This window comes from Grampus griseus (assembly GCF_964374135.1).
Source record: "Grampus griseus genome assembly, chromosome: 7".
Taxonomy (NCBI): domain Eukaryota; kingdom Metazoa; phylum Chordata; class Mammalia; order Artiodactyla; family Delphinidae; genus Grampus; species Grampus griseus.
Window position 1 is genome coordinate 88,927,976 of NC_139001.1, and position 18,010 is coordinate 88,945,985.

An 18,010-nucleotide genomic window follows, 5' to 3' on the forward strand; every position below is an offset into this window, starting at 1 on the left:
TTCATAGTTTTCTCCATCCTCTCTGGTCAAATTACTTGTTTTCCAAATCTTAGTTTTCTTATCTGAAAGTGAGGTCAACTGTTTCATGATAGAGTTGTTTTGAGTATTAAATTAAATAGGTGTACAAAGTTGATATGTTACTATGGGGTTTCTCAATCTCAGATCTATCGATATGTGGGCCTGATAATTCTTCCTTCTGGGACCAGAATGGCCTCCCCCACCCATTAGAGCCAAGGGCCTACTTTCTGGCACCCATGGGCTGAATAAATGTCAGCTCTAGTTATTGAATAGTTCAACAGACTGTGCTATTTTTGAGATGCTAATAGGCAAGTTCTTACAATAACTTCACTTTTTATACAGAAGCTAATTGAATCTCTGGTGGACTGACATTATTTTAAAGTGATGATTAATTTTTGAATCCCTATTTAATGATGTAATTACTTGCTTGACATCTAAGGAAATCTGAGTTGAATGTTTCTGAGACTTTCAATTTTTTCTGAGTATTTTTATTTTATTTTGAAAAGTTTCAAACATACACACATGTTGAAAGATTGCTGTAATGATCACCTATTACCAAGAGTCACCCAATTGTTAACATTTTGCCACATTTGTTTATCTTTCTGGAATGAATTTATATAGTCAAAGGGGGAGAGTGGGCATAGTTTGCATAAATAACTCAGACATGATTCATTCTGGTAAAATGTCCTACTTTTCATCTTTCTTTATTCAATTCTACTTATCATTGTGGCAATGGGCTCCATGTCTGGGAATTACACGGATAATTCAGTTTGAATATCTGCATCAGAAGTGTGCACATCTGGATTTTTCTTGATTTTTTTATATCCTTCATATGCATAGTATCTCTTCTGAGATGGATTTCTGGCTAGACACTACATTATTTATAGTAGTCAATGGCTTAAAGTGTCACCCATTTGAAGGAGTCTTAACTCTTTTATTTCTGTATTTTCTGAGTCATAGTGAATTCTCTGATCACATTTTGCCCATCTGAGTAAAAATAACAATTTGGTAGATTTAAAATTTCTACTTCTAGTTAACAATATAAATTTACCCAGCATCTTAAAAATAAGGCTGTAAACCTCCCTAGAAAAAGTGAATTATATTTTAAATTTTGGTAGTTTTTCAGTTACTGCTGAATGAGGAATATGCCAAACATAAATTCTGTCATTATGTTCTAATATATAAAAAAGTACATATTACCTGAATTATAGTACCTTTTCTCATTAATGAACATTTTACAGAATTTTTAAAAGTAGATCTAAAAATTTATATAGAGAAATATATTGGAATGTTTGTGCAAATTAGGGAATTTCAATTTTCTTTATTTATTGCTTTTTTTTAAAAAAGTTGAAGAACCCTCTATCACATTTTAAAATTATTTAACTCCAAACCACCAAACAAATTTATTACATCTTATTTGCCAGATAGGACCCTGGAATCTCTTGAAAGAAAAATTTACATTTGTGAAGCTCAATCTACTGTTTACATTTAAACCCAGTCCTCTAATGAATGTATAATTATAAAACAATTTTAATCTGCAACAAAGCAGTTTTATAATTGTTAAGTCTGCATGATGCATTGTTATTTGTCACATTTATATATTTCTCCATCCGTATCCCAGCTTATTTTGCAAGCAAAAATACTCATAAGATCTCAGTGACTAAAATGGTTAATAGTAGTCATAGTCACTCTATCTCCAGGTAGATAGACATTTCATCCTGGATATATAATTTAATCCATTTAAAAGTGGGAGAAAGCAGTACAATGACCTGTGGATTTAAGGAGGATATAAGTTAGAAACAACTGATGGAGATATACATATATATATAAGTTTTAAATGTTGGATGTTATTTGTTTCTGGTGAAGCAGCCATTACTTGTAAGCAGGATTGAATTCATTTTCTTCCCAGTGATTGAAACAATCTAAATCTGAGCAAAGCAACCTCCTGCGCCAGATCCTGCATTCTCTTAACCGGTAATAAAGAACCTTGCCGGCCTGACAGGTTGTCACAGCAGTTATTCACACGAAGTTCTGTAGCAGTTGTATCTGTCAGCCCATGTAGTATTGAATATTTTAACTGGCAGTCTTCCAAGACTGAACATTAATCTTACCATCTCCTATTACAGTCCCTAATCAAGATATTCCAGGGGTGATTGCACTAACATTGTTTGAAGACTACATCTACTGGACTGATGGGAAAACCAAGTCACTCAGCCGTGCCCATAAAACCTCGGGAGCAGACAGACTCTCACTGATTAACTCATGGCATGCCATCACAGATATCCAGGTGTATCATTCTTATAGACAACCTGATGGTAATTATTCTTTCCATGATTTCCATAAGTGCATCAACATCTTTTAGTAACATTCCATTTTTGTTTCCTTTAAGGTTAAGTGTAAATTTATTTTTGAGAAAGATTATCAGATTTGACTGCTTAGCATAATTGTATAGAATAAATTCAGTTGATATCAAATACTGCTGTTAAGGGATATGGTTAGAAGCTCAATAATAGTACAAGAATTATGGATTTGTTGAAATCATATTAACCTGAAATGACATTAATACATGTAGTTGGAGAAGTGAAGACTGCATTCTTGAAATCATTTATTTACAAAATAGTTATAGGATCCTAGTTTCTGGACTGCTAGGTGAAAGGAACTATATTTATGTAACTCTGAGGCTCTAAAAATGAGAACTGTATCAAGTTTGCTTAAGCATACGTCTAGTGGGAATTCTATCAGGCCATATGGAATAAAGTTTTGATTATTTTGCTACCCACTATACTATTACATGTAGACCATCATTTCATTATTTTATTTTACATTTATATTTTTAAACCTGTGTATATACTCATCCAAAATACTTTTAGTCTCTGTTTGTTTTTCTGATGGACACTTTTTTCCTACTAAAATACTTTCTATTGTGGAGATACATTCTTAAAATTATTTAATGATAAAATAAATGTCATAGGATGATGAGTAGAGTTTTTAACAAAATAAAATTATATTTATAATCTTGATGAGTTCTTGATTACAACGTTGTATTCAAATACAAGTTATGAAGCTTAAATGTCCTATCTCTCATCCCATATTATATTATTGGCCTTGATTATCCCATTCTGTTGTTGTTTCTTTCTCATCTGTAGTCTCCAAACATCTCTGTATGACAAATAATGGAGGTTGTAGTCATCTGTGCCTTTTAGCCCCTGGAAAGACTCACACCTGTGCATGTCCCACCAACTTCTATCTTGCAGCTGATAACAGGACTTGCTTATCCAACTGCACAGCCAGTCAGGTGAGTGGAGGTCTAGAAATCATTTCATGGCATGTATGAGCAAGTTGTTATAAAGATTTTGCCTGTGTTTTGTTTATTCACGTAAACCGTTTTTGAAACATCATGTTTTTTGTTTGGCATAGCATTAGATAAACATTCCATACATTATAGAGAGGGTCACAGAGTAAGGGAAAAGCAATTTGATACATATTGTTAAAATGGGAATTTAGGAAGTACACATAGAGGTTAAAAGGAAGACAAAAACAAAAATGGAAACCATTCTTACACCGATCCACACAGAATAATGGTGCAAATCGTAAGCAGGCATAGCAGAATCATCGGGAAATTTGACCTATTCCAAGATACCAGGGTGATTGAGGCATAGGGTTAAGACTAAGATATATGCAGTTTAAACAAAGAAAAAAATATTCCTAGATAATCTGCTCTGTATCACCATCTCTACCTCTCTGTCATTCTTCAGAGTAAGTGATATGGAAAATATGTTTGTAAAAAGTAATTTTCTAGATATTTTTATTGAAAATTTATATGATCTAAATAATTTCCTTCTGAAATCTCTTTTTCTTCAAAATGTAGTTATTTTCAGTGAAGCTATTTCAGAAGTTAATTTTTCTACTTAATGGTAGTTGCATGGACTTTATTACTTTCAAAATTTGGACAAAAGTCATATGGCATTATAAAATTTAATTTTTTATATTTGAGTAACTATCTTGTTTAAGATAAAATTGTAAAGGAAATGTGATTTGTTTTTTTAACATGACTAAATTTATTCTTAGAATTCTGTGTTTTGAATTTGCTGGTTTTACAATTCTAGCAGTGACATCATAGGAAGAGACTGAATTTCTCTTAGGGTGTGCTTATTTTCAAAAAGAGAAGCTAATTCTAGCTCAACTTGCCTCTTAAGTTATGACTATGAGGCTCATACAATAAAGAACCATATAAACGAAAAAGATCCAACCTCTTCCAGGAAGCAGTATGTGTAGTGGTTAAGGGCATAGACTCTGAAGCCAGACTCACTTTGACCATACTCTGACTGCTTTAAATAAGCTGAATTACCTTGGCTTTGTTACTTAACTACTTGATGCCTCAGTTTTCTCAGCTTTTAAATGGGATTGATAATATTTCCAGGCCACCATTATGAAGATTACATGGGAAAAGTTCCTGGGTCATAGTAAGTGTTGTTGTTATTACCCTAGCCCTCTAGTGCAAGTAGAATATACTTGAGTATGTGTGCAATTAGTGTGAGCTGCCATCAGGAGGTTCTGATGTCTAGTTGAAAGCACAGGTCACAGTCTCTTTTTTCTTTACAACTGTGTTGTTTTAATTATACTCTCCTAAGTATTTATGTGAACAAAATTCATTATTTTTAGAGAACTAGCAATTTGTCACTATGGGAGGTAAAATAAGCAAACTAGAGGTAAAATTTAAGGGAGAAGTCACATCTTTAAAAATTTTTTAATTATAATTTCTGTTAATTTTGTTTAGTTTAGACAGATTTTCAATTTAACCTCTGGTTTATTCTGAAATAACCTCTGTTCTCTTGATTTGGAGCAGACCAGGGTCACTCTGCTGAGGCCCAACACTGAGGCTATAGGTAACTTAGTGGAAATGACACCTGCCTAAGCCCCTTACAGTGTAGTGAGCCTCATTAGCTGACTGGAAATAAAGTAAAGCCAAAGGATGTCTGACACACAGATGAAATCTCAAACAGCAGGACATAGATAGTAAAACATCAGCCTCACTGTAGTCTAAAAGGAATAAGATGTTTCAAATTATTAAATAAGAAAAACCTAGGATTGTATGTATTCAAAGGCAAAAAGTCTGATCAGTCAATTAAATGAAAACTTAAATCAACCTAGAAAAGTATTATTCATATAACTAAATTACCTCTCAATTTGGTACCAGTGATAACATGACTAAAATATTTATAATTTTTCATATACCCCCAATAGTGTTTTGCATGAATTAAAAAAAATAAGCAATAGCAAGACAGTACAGTAACAACAGAATGTTATGGATCAGATATCTTTGTTTTCAATACTTCCTGAAAAAAACAGTTATCACTTCATTTGTCTCATTTTTAAGAAAAAAGTTAACGAAGAGTAACATCTCAGCTAACACAATCAAGTAGTGGTTGTCCCTGTAAGTCCTGTGGTTTATGCAGTCATTTTATCTCCGATTCTTTTCTGATACAATGGGAGGGAAAAAAGATCTACTGTATACTTCTTGGAGAAAAGTCAGTTCATAGCACAATTTTTAGTGAGGTAGATATTAAAATGAAGTGAATAATTTATGTACTTCAGAATCATATCATTAAGCATTCTGATAAAAAATATTGCATTTTAAATTTATCTTACTAAGGGATTTGGGGTTTATCATCTAGTTACTGCAGCCAACTATACACCCCCCAATATTATTGATTTTTAACAAAATAGGCAAATCACACCGATAAGAATTCTATTAGGATTGGAAATGAACATATGAAAATCTGGTAAAAATCAAGGTTAGGTCCAATTCTTGTGGCACAAATCATTTCAAATATTACATTTAAATCATTTTAATTAGAAAACTATAAAAGTAAATTTAAAATGAATTTACTTATTTTTAAGTGGAGACTCTTCCTGTTTTGAGTAAACTTCACTATATGTAGGATTTGCATTTTATCCATGTACCCACTTAGTAGACATGCATTTAAGAGTTTCTTTATAGCTTCTTCTTGTGGGTGATGATTGCAGTCTGCAATTTATTTTATGAAGCTATTAGTCTTGGAGAGCATTTACCATGAAGAATGTTTTGTATTTATGTTTAGCATTTATCTTTTCAAAGTTACTGTATTTAAGTATGAAAAAAAAGCCCAGACACAAAATAGAAGAAATCTTCCTCTGAGAGTAATGAATAAAATATGGATTAGCATAAAGAGTAATAATAAATATATTTTACCCTGGCCTTCCCTTAACTCAAAACACTTTTATGTCCTTATTAAAAATGAAATGGTGAGCAAAATCATTGTGTCATCATCTATCATTCCAACAGTGGGTGTTTATTTAAATCAGAAATATTTAGTAAAATTAAACATGTGTAAATATATGTAAATTTTAAAATATTTTTAATATTAAAAATTTAGATATTTTTCAAATCTTGATTGGAAAGACTTTGAATATACTCAGGAGACTTGAAATCATCTTACTTATATACTTTGATATACTGTAATGACTGGAAATGTTTAATGTTCACGGCAATTGCTTTCAGAGTAAGCCTTATATCCCCAGACAATCACTATCTATCAAAGTAATATTTTTCTTTTGGTAATTTATGAAAGCCATAACAAACATGACCACAGGCTAAGTAAATATGGGAAAATCAGTTGAACAGGGAGATCTTCCCTTGGATTCACAGTGCTCTATTCCCTCTTACAGTGCCACTGGCAAAAAACTTACTCTCTTATTTAAAATATAAATATATAAATATATATATATATATATATATATATATATATATATATATATATATATATATATATATATAAATCTACCCTGAATCAGCTCCATGATATCCAGATAGGTTCAGTAAAGGCTAGCATCACAGTCTGTCTTACTTGAAGACAGTAGCAGTATTTTAAATGAACAAATTTTTAGCTTGCTAATCCATTTTCATTAGAGCAAATTGAACCTAGGTTATATATTTCTATGTTACAAATCTGCCTGGCATGCAACATGCTAAGATAAATGTCATCTTGCTTTTAGTCACTCACATGAGAATTACAGCAAAAACACTTCAAAAAGAAAATGAATACATTTTAGAAAATACCTAATATTTTCAATTTCAGAAGAAGAAAAAAAATTGAAGTACTAGAAGAAATCTACTAAATTTAACTATCGCTTGTTTTTATTCACGGCAACTATTTCAGATGCATGTGCTCTCTGTATGGAAAGTGTGATTTTCTTTAGATTCTTCTATCTTATGAGGGTACGTTTGGAACTGGATGTTACTGAGAAAAGGATAAGTTGTGGTCTGAGATCTAAGATTGGCTGAACTTTCTCGGTCACTGTGTATGGTTGGCCAGTGAAGTTAGCAGGAACAATAATTCAAATTAATTAAATTAGTTAAATTAATTCAAATTAACTAAATGAATTCAACTCAATACCTCTTCCTGGTATCTCTGATGATTTTTAGCCCTACTCAGTGTTCAGCAAAAGTTTTCTGTAGCGAGACAGGTAATAACTATTTTAGGCTTTGTGAACCACATGGTCTGTGTAGCAGTACTAAACTGTTGTGGTGAGAAAGCAGCTGTAGACAATAAGTAAATTCATGAGTTTGTCTTTGCTCAGGAAATTTCACCAGGTTTTCCTGAACAGTGTGCTTTCCTGATGGTCATTTTGCTGCTTGTTGTGCACTTATTCTCCATTGTGGAATGCTCTAAGACCACCACAGTTCACATTTGCAGCAAGAGAGTAGGCTAGGCTGCTCTGCCCTAGTGAGTTTTTAAATATCCGTTACATATGAGTAGCGTTCTTTAATCTTTTTTTTTTTCCCCTTTATTTCAAAGTTTCGTTGCAAAACTGATAAATGTATTCCATTCTGGTGGAAATGTGACACCGTGGATGACTGTGGTGATGGATCTGACGAACCAGATGACTGTCGTGAGTACACTGGCAGATGCAGGAATTTAGAATTTAGAGCTCCTTACGTCCCAGACCCGGAAAATTGAAGCTAGATCTTAAGTATTGCCTTCTGATAGCTTTCAAAAATTGAAACAGAAAGGTTTTATGTCAGTAGTTTAAAATACAGCAAAAATTGTTGCAATGTCTTGTGTATGTCTCTGATCACTATTACATCCACAATGACACCATCAGCACTTTGTATTCGTCATCTCTTTCTCAATTTTTTTTTACTTGTAGAATAACTAAACTCTGCATGTAGCAATCAGGAGAGTAAAAATCAGCATGATTTTGACTTAAGATATCATTAAATCAGAAGCAAAAATGGGCAAGTTTTCAGAATGCCACTCAATGACTGAAATCTTGACTTTAAGGGATACAGTCCTTCAACTTTTCTGTCAGTATTAAGATACTGAAAATTCCTTAAAAGTCAGATTTTTCCAATGTAAGTCATTAGTTGGCTGTTAGTCAATTTAGTATGCTCTTAGTAGTTGCCTTAAAGTGACTACCACTTATGTCTTGACATTTGACTGTCGTTGGCATGGTTAGGTGCTATTTTTTTAAGCTATCTTTGGTAACCTAGGTTGTAATGGACAATCAGCAGACTTTTCCTTGTTAGCCTTTTATAGTTCACTCCATGGGTCACTCTAATACTGTCCTGTCAACTTGAAGATGCTTGTAGTCAATCATGATAATTCCTCAACATCCCAGTAGATGGTTGCCTTGATTTGGTCTTGACAGTTGAGTTCAAGATCCTTAGGCTTGCACTAAAGAAAGAAGTATACTGTCTTAGTGAAAGCCAGCTACTTTCTGCTACAGAACTTTCCACCACATAATTACAAAGCTGTTTCAAACTTAGGACCTCTAGATAATTAGTTGGATGAACTGTATTCCACCTCTCTGGTCACTACCAAGTATATCAAACATTTGAAGTTTTTTCACATATCTCATTTATATGTTTAAAATCAGTAAATAATATATTCAGTGAGAAGGAAAAAGTTTTAAAAGTCATTGCTTTTCTAATATTATTTTTGTTTCTGAAAGGTCCATTACCCTTTGATTTTTTTTAATAAAGTTTTTGTTTTCACTGTGATGGAAAGTATATGAAGAGTAGTATCTGTATGACATAGGTATACTATTATGCCTGAATTATTCTTAAGTTACTGATTTAAAAAAATATCAAGGAATAAGAAATTATGGTGGCCAATGGAGATTTACACAATAAAGTTTATTAATTTTCTCACAATAAACTGTTCTGTGATATAGTAAATACAACTTATTTTTGTAATTTATAGAAATAAGAATGAATGTGTTACTTTAGTTCTCATATTAAGATGACCTTTCCTGCCCAGATTTACTATAGTGTTTTTTGAGGAATTATCCCCATAATGACCTGCAGACGAAGTCAGTAGCACCCAGTGCTCTCCCTTCTAAAATATTTACAGTTCCTGAACTCTAATTTTAATCTTGACTGGAATTTCATGCTGTATCCAAACTCATATGAAAAATTAACTACAGCTTTAGTATAACACACTTTTTACATTTACCCACTTTCAGAATATTTGGTGAACAAATATAACTTTAATGACTTTTGAAGGGAACCAAAGAGGCATCTGGTATCTAAGAGTCTCTGTATGATCCTTATCCTGGTTAAATACCAATACTAAGTGTTTTTATTGGTGAGATTATCTCTGTGATATTTTAGTAAATGATCTATTTCTTGGAGTTGACGGGTTAACAGCTTGAACATCTGTAGGCATGACACTATTTTGAGAGTCATGGTGAGGTGGAAAATGATGTACGTGTGTCTGTCAAGTGTTTAGACTTCATTTTTGAGTAGCTGCATCATCAAAATTTGCAGGTATTAAGAGCCACTGACAATACCTGTAATTTCACCTGAAAAAGCAGAAAAGCTTGATACCAGGTTCATATACCTTCATACTGCAATAATGTTATTTATGCAAATATAGTTGAGTGATGCATCAAGAATTCTCTGGCATCATAAGTTTGTAATTATATTTCCTATAATACCCTAATGCATCAAGAATCATTCTAGAGACACATTTAAAGGTCACATAGGCTTCCTAGTTATTTAACAGACATTGGAACTCCTTTAATATTTACAGCCCTTCTTACGGAAAAGTTTTGGACAACCTCACTTGTAATGGACAAGGTGACTGTGGGGATGAGGAAGATGAAAGGGACTGTCATAAGTCCCCTCAAAATGTTCTGTCCTGTCTTACTTCTGACTCTGAACTGAAATTGGTCTAAAAATTACTATCCATACACCATAAGTTCATAAAGTGTTGAAAAATACAACAGCAATTATGCGCAAAGAAATATTAAAGGAACTCGTATATGAAGCAACAGGAAATAGAGGAAATGCATGTTTAGATCATGAGAAAATTAAGGATCGCCCAGTTTAAACATTTAGTGTGATTAATTAATAAATGTTGTATATTGAAGGTAAATGATGTTCAACATTTTAGAACTCACTTCTATGGAAGCCATGCATATATTGAGGTTTTTTTCCATGTTAAGAAAATTTTAATTAATATTTTAATTATAAAAGCGTAATTTATCTTCCAAAGGAAGTTCAAAATATAATTTATTAATGTTTGATTGACCGATTTGAACTAATAAACAGCATACTATTAATCTCAAAATCAGTGATTAGTAACACACATTAGGATCATCAGTGAAAAGATAAGTGTTTATTGCAAGTTGTGAGAAGACTTCAGAGTCAGATGTGGATTTAAACTTCAACTCCGGCATTTGAAACTTGTATATTCTTGGGTGAATTATTAGAATCCATGAGACTTACTTTCCTCATTTATAAAATGGTCATGGTGATCCCAAGGTGAGAAGTTTATAATGAGATTCAATTAGTAACTATATGTGAAAGAACCTAGCCCAGTGCATGATACAAAGTAGATAGACAATAGATCCTACTTTATTGTTATTATTGCTTAAATAAACTCAAAGAATATAGCAAAAACTGCTTTACCATGTAGGAGATATTTATTATAATAACATACGTATGGTATATAAAAATCTTTACTAGTTATGACATTGTCCTTAGATATTAATAAGATTATAGGAATAAATATCAATAATTCTGATTTAAAATGTGATAGTTATAGAAAGTATTTGCTTTAAGGAATGCTGGGGAATATGTATTGAGGGCAGATATTTCTCTCTTAACACATTACAGGCAGCAAAGTGATCAAATAAATAATTTTTTAAGTGATATTGGAATAACTTTTTAAAAAAATTACAATGAACTGTGCTCTGCCACTCAATACCATGTCTTTGAAATGAGAAGAAATTTAAATGTTTTAAATATATATATTTATATTTATATGTTGTTAATATCTTTCTTCTTACTGTTAGTTTATAAAATCTAATCTGGAGGCCATCTGAGCTGCTCAAAGCTTAACTGTCCATCTGAAACTAATAGCTCTCTGGATGTGAGACATTCACATTGTGCTCTAGGATATGTTTAATATAATAATATAATAAATATGTTGAATGTCAGAAAAGCTCTGTTTAAGAAGTCATGAGCTAAGATTGTCATTCCACGATACCTGTATGTTTCCTCCTCTAGCGGAATTTAAATGTCAGCCAGGCCGATTTCAGTGTGGAACTGGGCTCTGTGCTCTGCCCGCTTTCATCTGTGATGGAGAGAATGACTGTGGGGACAATTCTGATGAACTCAACTGTGGTAGGTGATTACATTCTTAACTAAGGAACACGAATCTAATTCTTAACTGATTATGTCTGCACTGATTTAAATTCAGACACAGGCTTTAGCCCACATTTTTTGTTCTCTCTTTTAGACACACATGTCTGCCTCTCAGGTCAGTTCAAGTGTACCAAGAACCAGAAATGCATCCCAGTAAACCTCAGATGCAATGGGCAGGATGACTGTGGAGATGAGGAAGATGAAAGGGACTGTCGTAAGTCACCTCCAACTGTTCACTCTGACCTCTGACTCCCAACTGAAATTGGTCTAAAGATTATTATTGTTCACCATAAATTTATACAGTGTGGAAAATATAATTGCAATGATGGGCAAATAATTCCAACTAGATGTCTATTGGGATGGTTAAGAAACTCTGTATAAACATATATAGAAAATTAAAACGTGGATGATCTTTACTTAAAAGCTACCTGGAGATTATTACAAACATGAAAAAACATGCATTCATCCACATTATCCTTAAGAGAAGCAGCAAAACCAAATTACAGGTGATTATGGTGCATTTTTAAAAAATATATAGATTTTTTTTTTTACCATATTAAGTAGCTGCAGGTAATTTTCTTCTGTTGATTTAATTAGTTACTTGAACTCCATTTTAATTAGAGATTTTTTTCCTTAATAATAACATATTGAGTGTATGGTAAGAAACAAAAATCTGGACAAAATAACCTAACAAAATCACTTGTTAAAAACTGTAAGTAATACTCCTTCTAATGTATCTTAACAAGCTACTTCAAAAGACAATTGTAAAATAATTTTAATTCTGTTCACGTTTTATTTCAATCTCCCATGAAAAATCAATATACATAAAATGGGAGGCAGAACAATTTACATCATATACATACATGCACATAGGCAGGCAGGCACATACACACGTACATGTACATACACACACAGGATCTGAACCATAGAGCACCTGTCAAGTTCAAGCTTTCAGCAGAACTGCTGTCAACATTTCTGTCTTACTGAAGTTTTATTTTATTCCTCTAAAACTTTTATTAGTAAATAATGTGCAGTCATCCAGCAATTTGATTAAGATGGTACATTCAGAATAAAGTCAGTACCAGTTCTTTATGGTTAGAGATTCTAGAAGCTGATCCATTAAACTGACTAAGATTTGTGAAGCAGTTTATAGTTTGAGTCAGATGTTCACCTCTTCCGTCAAAATCTCAACACAACTAGAGGTTTTGATAAATTCTGTGCCTTTCTTTTTCCCATTCACTAATATCTTCTGATTTTAGTCTTTTTCTATTTACAAAAATGCCTATGTGTAAATTCTTATATTTATTTATCTGAAAAAAATTATTTTGAAAGACCCTGAATCCTTTATTTTTTAATTAGTTTCAAGATATCTAATCAAGGTGGGGTGGTTTTGAAAACTCTGATTTTTATCAAATGCATCATTTGCAGAAATATGTTTTATTTATTTATACTGGAACGGGTAATAGGAATACACTATAGATAATTAAAAGTTAAAACTTATCACCTTCAGGGTCTTATTAATTAAAAGATTATACATTTTCAATTGATTAACTTAAAATTTTATTTGGTTTTTAATTAGAATGTCTATTTTTGTCCAAAGCTACATTTTAATAATAGACGCTTTCCTCTTAAGCCGAAAACAGCTGCTCTCCAGACTATTTCCAGTGTAAAACTACCAAACATTGCATTTCCAAGCTGTGGGTTTGCGACGAGGATCCAGACTGTGCAGACGCATCAGATGAGGCCAACTGCGGTGAGTGTTTTGTGATGGTGGATCCTACCTCTTGCATTTGTATCATCATCTGAGATGGCCATAGTGAAATGAATTTGAACACAATTCTGATACAACTAGGGCCTAACGTGCGAATGTTTTTCCTCTGTGCTCCCAGAGTCAATAACCTCAGGTTAGCTATTTTAGAAAAAGCATGGAGGGGTAAGGCAAAAGGGTTAAGAATTGCTTTAGCATAAGTCAAAACTGTTTCTAAAAAGACAGATCTGAAAGGTAAGATAAAACTGTCTTCTTATGTTAGCGTATGCACATGCTATTAGCATTTAATGAGTAGAAACAATAAAACATTTTCATATTGTTCTAGGCTTCATTTTTCTCCTTAAATATGATTGTTCATTTATCCAATGATTATTGTTCATTCTTAAACATGGTGGGGAAAAAGAAAAAAGATAACAAAGGCATCTGTTCTGTTTTAGTAGATGACAGCAATCATTTGTTAGCATGTTTCTGAAACATTAATATTTTCACTTAAGATCAATTATTTTATTTACAGTTATTATTACTTAACATTGCAGAAATGGAGAACATATGTATTCATTTTTGTTTAATGTATTTGATTCTATCCTGAATGTGTCAACAGTGGAACAGAAATAAAGTAATAGTTGTCATGTGTAACTCATTTTTTTCAACATTTATAAAACATTAATTGAGGCTATTTTTTAGGTGACTGCACCAAACTTGGCATTGTTAGGGAAGCAAAAAAGCAGTTAATCTAGTAATTGATTAGAAAAGACAGAGTTTGTCCAAACTAAGGACAGAACCTTCAGCCTTCTTAGAAAAAATTGTCTTAAATGCATTTGCTAGATTCCACCCTACTGTTAATTAACTCTTCTGGGAGAAATCAAAATGATGAAAATCATTTAAGTTCTTTGAAATTCCATTATATTGAACAGTATTCATGAGCTATATGTATAATCACAGGCAACAATACATCATTAAGAGGTTTTTTTCTAATACTGTCTCTATATAACTGTGTCTTCAGGACATGCAATCAGTATGGCTTATCACTTTATAGTATCATAAAACCACCATTTCTCACTTTGTGGAATTGACCTTCATAATCAATTCACAAAGCATCAAACCACATCCATCACCAGTTTGTCCATAACACTTATCAAGGACTTTTGCAGACGAGTTTATATTACTGGCTGTTTTGCTCTCTTGTCTTTTGTATTTTTGTTTACCAAAGCAACATGGAATAATGACTTATATTAGCTATCTGAAAAATTTCTTGGATGAAGTGTTTTTTTTCTCCATTTTACTCTTCTTCCTCATCACTTTGATGTGATTTAACTGTTTTGGTATGTTACACCGTTCAAACTGATAATTATTAATCATCATAATAAGAATAATGCCTAATATTTATGTGGTGTTTACCGTATGGCCCAAGAAATGCGTTAAAGGCTTTATAGCGATTATTTCATTTAATCTCCTTATTATCCCTATTTTATGGTTGAGGAAAATGAGATCCAAGGAGTAATTTACCCCAAATCCTACAGCTAACAAGTGGCATAACTGGAACTTGAATCCAGGGTTATTTGACACCAAAGCCTCTGCTCTATGACCATAACATGAATCCACATCATTTTTTCTATATAAAAAGAAAATATTTAAATATTTTCTGTTATAAAATTATATAGAATTCTCCTAGCCACAATTATTGCTTTAAGTTCCAGACCAGTATACAAATATATACATACATACAGAAAATGGGGGAAAGGATGAATAAGGGTTACCATTTAATGTATCTTAAACCCACTCTAAAATGTTACCGTGGACAGGTGCTAATTTAACTTAAAAAAACTTCTTCTACATATATTTTAGCATGGCATTTGTCAATCCTTATTTTTGAAGGAGCTAAAAGACCACCTCTTTCCCCTTTCTTCTGTCTTCAATACATATATAAATGCCATGTATTTTTGCTAATTCTTTTAACACCCTTGTGGGATGGTTCCTCGTTTGATGCTTTATTGAGTGGGAAAGAAACATAACACTCCTTAAAGATTAACCCTATCAAGCCAAGGCCTTATTATTTGAATCTGAGTTACATGTTTCTTTGTGGGTGAGAATGGGCCTTGTCTAGAAGAAGGGATGTGTTTCACTATTTCACATGTCAAGTGGCCTACCAGGTTGTAGTATAGACTTGCATTAAATGCTGTTGAGAAACTGGCCCATTCGTTGTTGCAAAACCTCCATTTGCAACCCATTTTTATTTCAGTTGCCTTCTGTACTTTCTTAGCCCAGTGCTCAGTTTAGGAGGAGATTCTTTTTTATTCTTGGAGTTCACCTAGCCCTTACATCTTATTTTTCAGCACCAATATTTGTATTTATCTATAGTTTTATATCTAATTGTTTTCTGTCACTTCTAAAGTTCCAGGATTATAGTTTGTTTTACCTTGACCTAAATTAAACAGTTTGGTTTGCTTTGCTTTTAATTGTGTAAATAAAACCAATGTAGAAGCACACATGCAAGGGAGAGGGAGAGAGAGAGACAGTCACTATAGAAAAGCCTAACAAAACAGAGCACAGTAACTTAACACAAACACAGTACACATGTAGTATAGGGAACTAAATAACCAGTAATGTGCAAATATTTTAAAAATTATTTGATTTTTATATTTACCAAAATATCACATGTTTATTGCAGTCAGCCCAGTGTAACTTTTGAGATCTTATAAGTACTTGCAAATTTAACAGCTAATGCTCAATATTTGTAAAAAATTGTATGGTAATCATTTCCAGGTTAGCATAAGGAGGCTTTGAAATCACTTTGAATAGATGTAGATTAAATATAGTTTAGGAGTCTTTGTCCAGTAATCTAGTCGTGGTGAGACTTTGAATTTAAAAATTAAATTAACTGCATAGTTTCCCATCTTATTATGGCTAGATTTTGAGATGGTTGTATTTGAGTCCATTAAAGCTACATTTGGCATGTTTGGATTTAAATTGAAAAATATTTTAAAGCACCTTTTAATTCTATTTTTGTATAAATATAGATTTAAATCTATGCTACCTTCACAGTTGTAGCAGGATACAGTGGGCCTGTCTTATCCACAGGTTCCACATCAGCAGATCTGGAAAGGCCCACTGTACTAAGCTATTTTGTCTAAGGGACTTGAGCATCCATGGATTTTGGTATCCGTAGCGATCCTGGAACCAATCCCCTGTGGATACCAAGGAAGGCTGTAGTTTTAACTTTGTTTTATGAGTTGTTAATAGTTATTATAAAATTATTTCTTTTTGCCTGAGGTTGTTTATTCTTTCCTCACTCTATGCCCAAATAAAAGAAAGCTTCTTAAAACGTAGATATACACACTTCTACTAGACTATTGATGTTAACTACTCTTAGAAGGCTGTTACACTATTTATTACAATATTGGGCCAGCGCCACATTTGAATGCCTGACCACAATCAGTAGACTACTCCAACTGTGGCAGCTCTGGGCTTTTCATTAAGAATCTCAGTTTCAAACTTTCTTCACCTTCTGCCTGCCATTTTCTATTTTAGGAATGAAATGAGCATTTAGGGATTTGACGGACCTGTACTAGATTCATAATTCTTTGTAACAGAGTTGAAACTTTCTGCAATTTGACTCTCATAAGGTGATATCAGAATATGTCTTTCTATTATGTTCTCTCTCCCTGTTTTATAGTTTAGATTCTCAGTGCCCTAGATCCCTATGAAACATCCTTTTCATCAGTTTTATGCCTGGGCTTTCCTGGTCAGCTATGAACTCACCACTCTGCTCTCTAGAGTCGGCTGTTTGTGCTGCCACATCGCTCCTCCCTGTGGTCTCATTTCCTGCTTTCTTCTACATCATTTCTGTGTCATCAAAGAGAGTCTTGCTTTCACGCTGGTTCAGAGTCATTTGCTGCTTTTGAACAGTCTTGATTTATAACCAACCTGCTGCTTGGCTAATTATTTTTACTTAATGCAGTCGTTATAATCACACTAGCTGGGGCTTGTGAAAGGAACTTGAGCTTCCTACAGTAGCTTTGTACTTTCCACAGCCTGGATTTCAAGCATGACACTGAACACACTCAAACCAAAAGACAGAACCCGTCAATGCTTGCTTTTATTCTCCCTTAAATGTCTGATGAGGAAATTTGAATTGGGTTACTCAAGCTATGAGAATATAAGAAAAAAAAATATTTTTTAAGTTAAAGCAAGTGTAATACATATTAAATTATAAGATATTTCAAACACAAAGACTTGCACAGAAAGTTACACAATTATATACCTGTACCATTTTTAATAGACTTTAACATTTGGTCTAAGATATCTCTTAAAACATTTAAATCCCTACAATAACAGATTTATAGCAGTACATAGGAAGCCTACGTATTAGATGCTGTATTAAAAAAAAGTATGAAATGTAGAACTTGAAAAATTTGCCTCCTTTTACCTACTTTTAGAACAAAAATATGTGTGTTTCTTTCAGTTTATAAGATTCTGTTCACATATCTTTTGGGCTGGCAATTTCCTTAGTGGATATTCTGTCATTTATA

At 32.8% G+C, this 18,010-nt stretch overlaps 1 protein-coding gene across 1 annotated transcript in view; it reads left to right on the top strand.

Annotated features, from left to right (window-relative positions):
• The window catches only part of LRP1B (LDL receptor related protein 1B), a gene marked incomplete at its 3' end in the record, with an annotated part of 1,802,496 nt that overhangs the window by 1,583,228 nt on the left and 201,258 nt on the right, over positions 1-18,010 (top strand). Inside the window, exons 61-66 of the mRNA XM_082657914.1 lie at positions 2,145-2,333; positions 3,165-3,313; positions 7,857-7,950; positions 11,576-11,692; positions 11,808-11,927; positions 13,347-13,466. Coding sequence (XP_082514040.1) covers positions 2,145-2,333; positions 3,165-3,313; positions 7,857-7,950; positions 11,576-11,692; positions 11,808-11,927; positions 13,347-13,466 — 789 coding nt within the window. The remainder of the gene's footprint in view (positions 1-2,144; positions 2,334-3,164; positions 3,314-7,856; positions 7,951-11,575; positions 11,693-11,807; positions 11,928-13,346; positions 13,467-18,010) is intronic.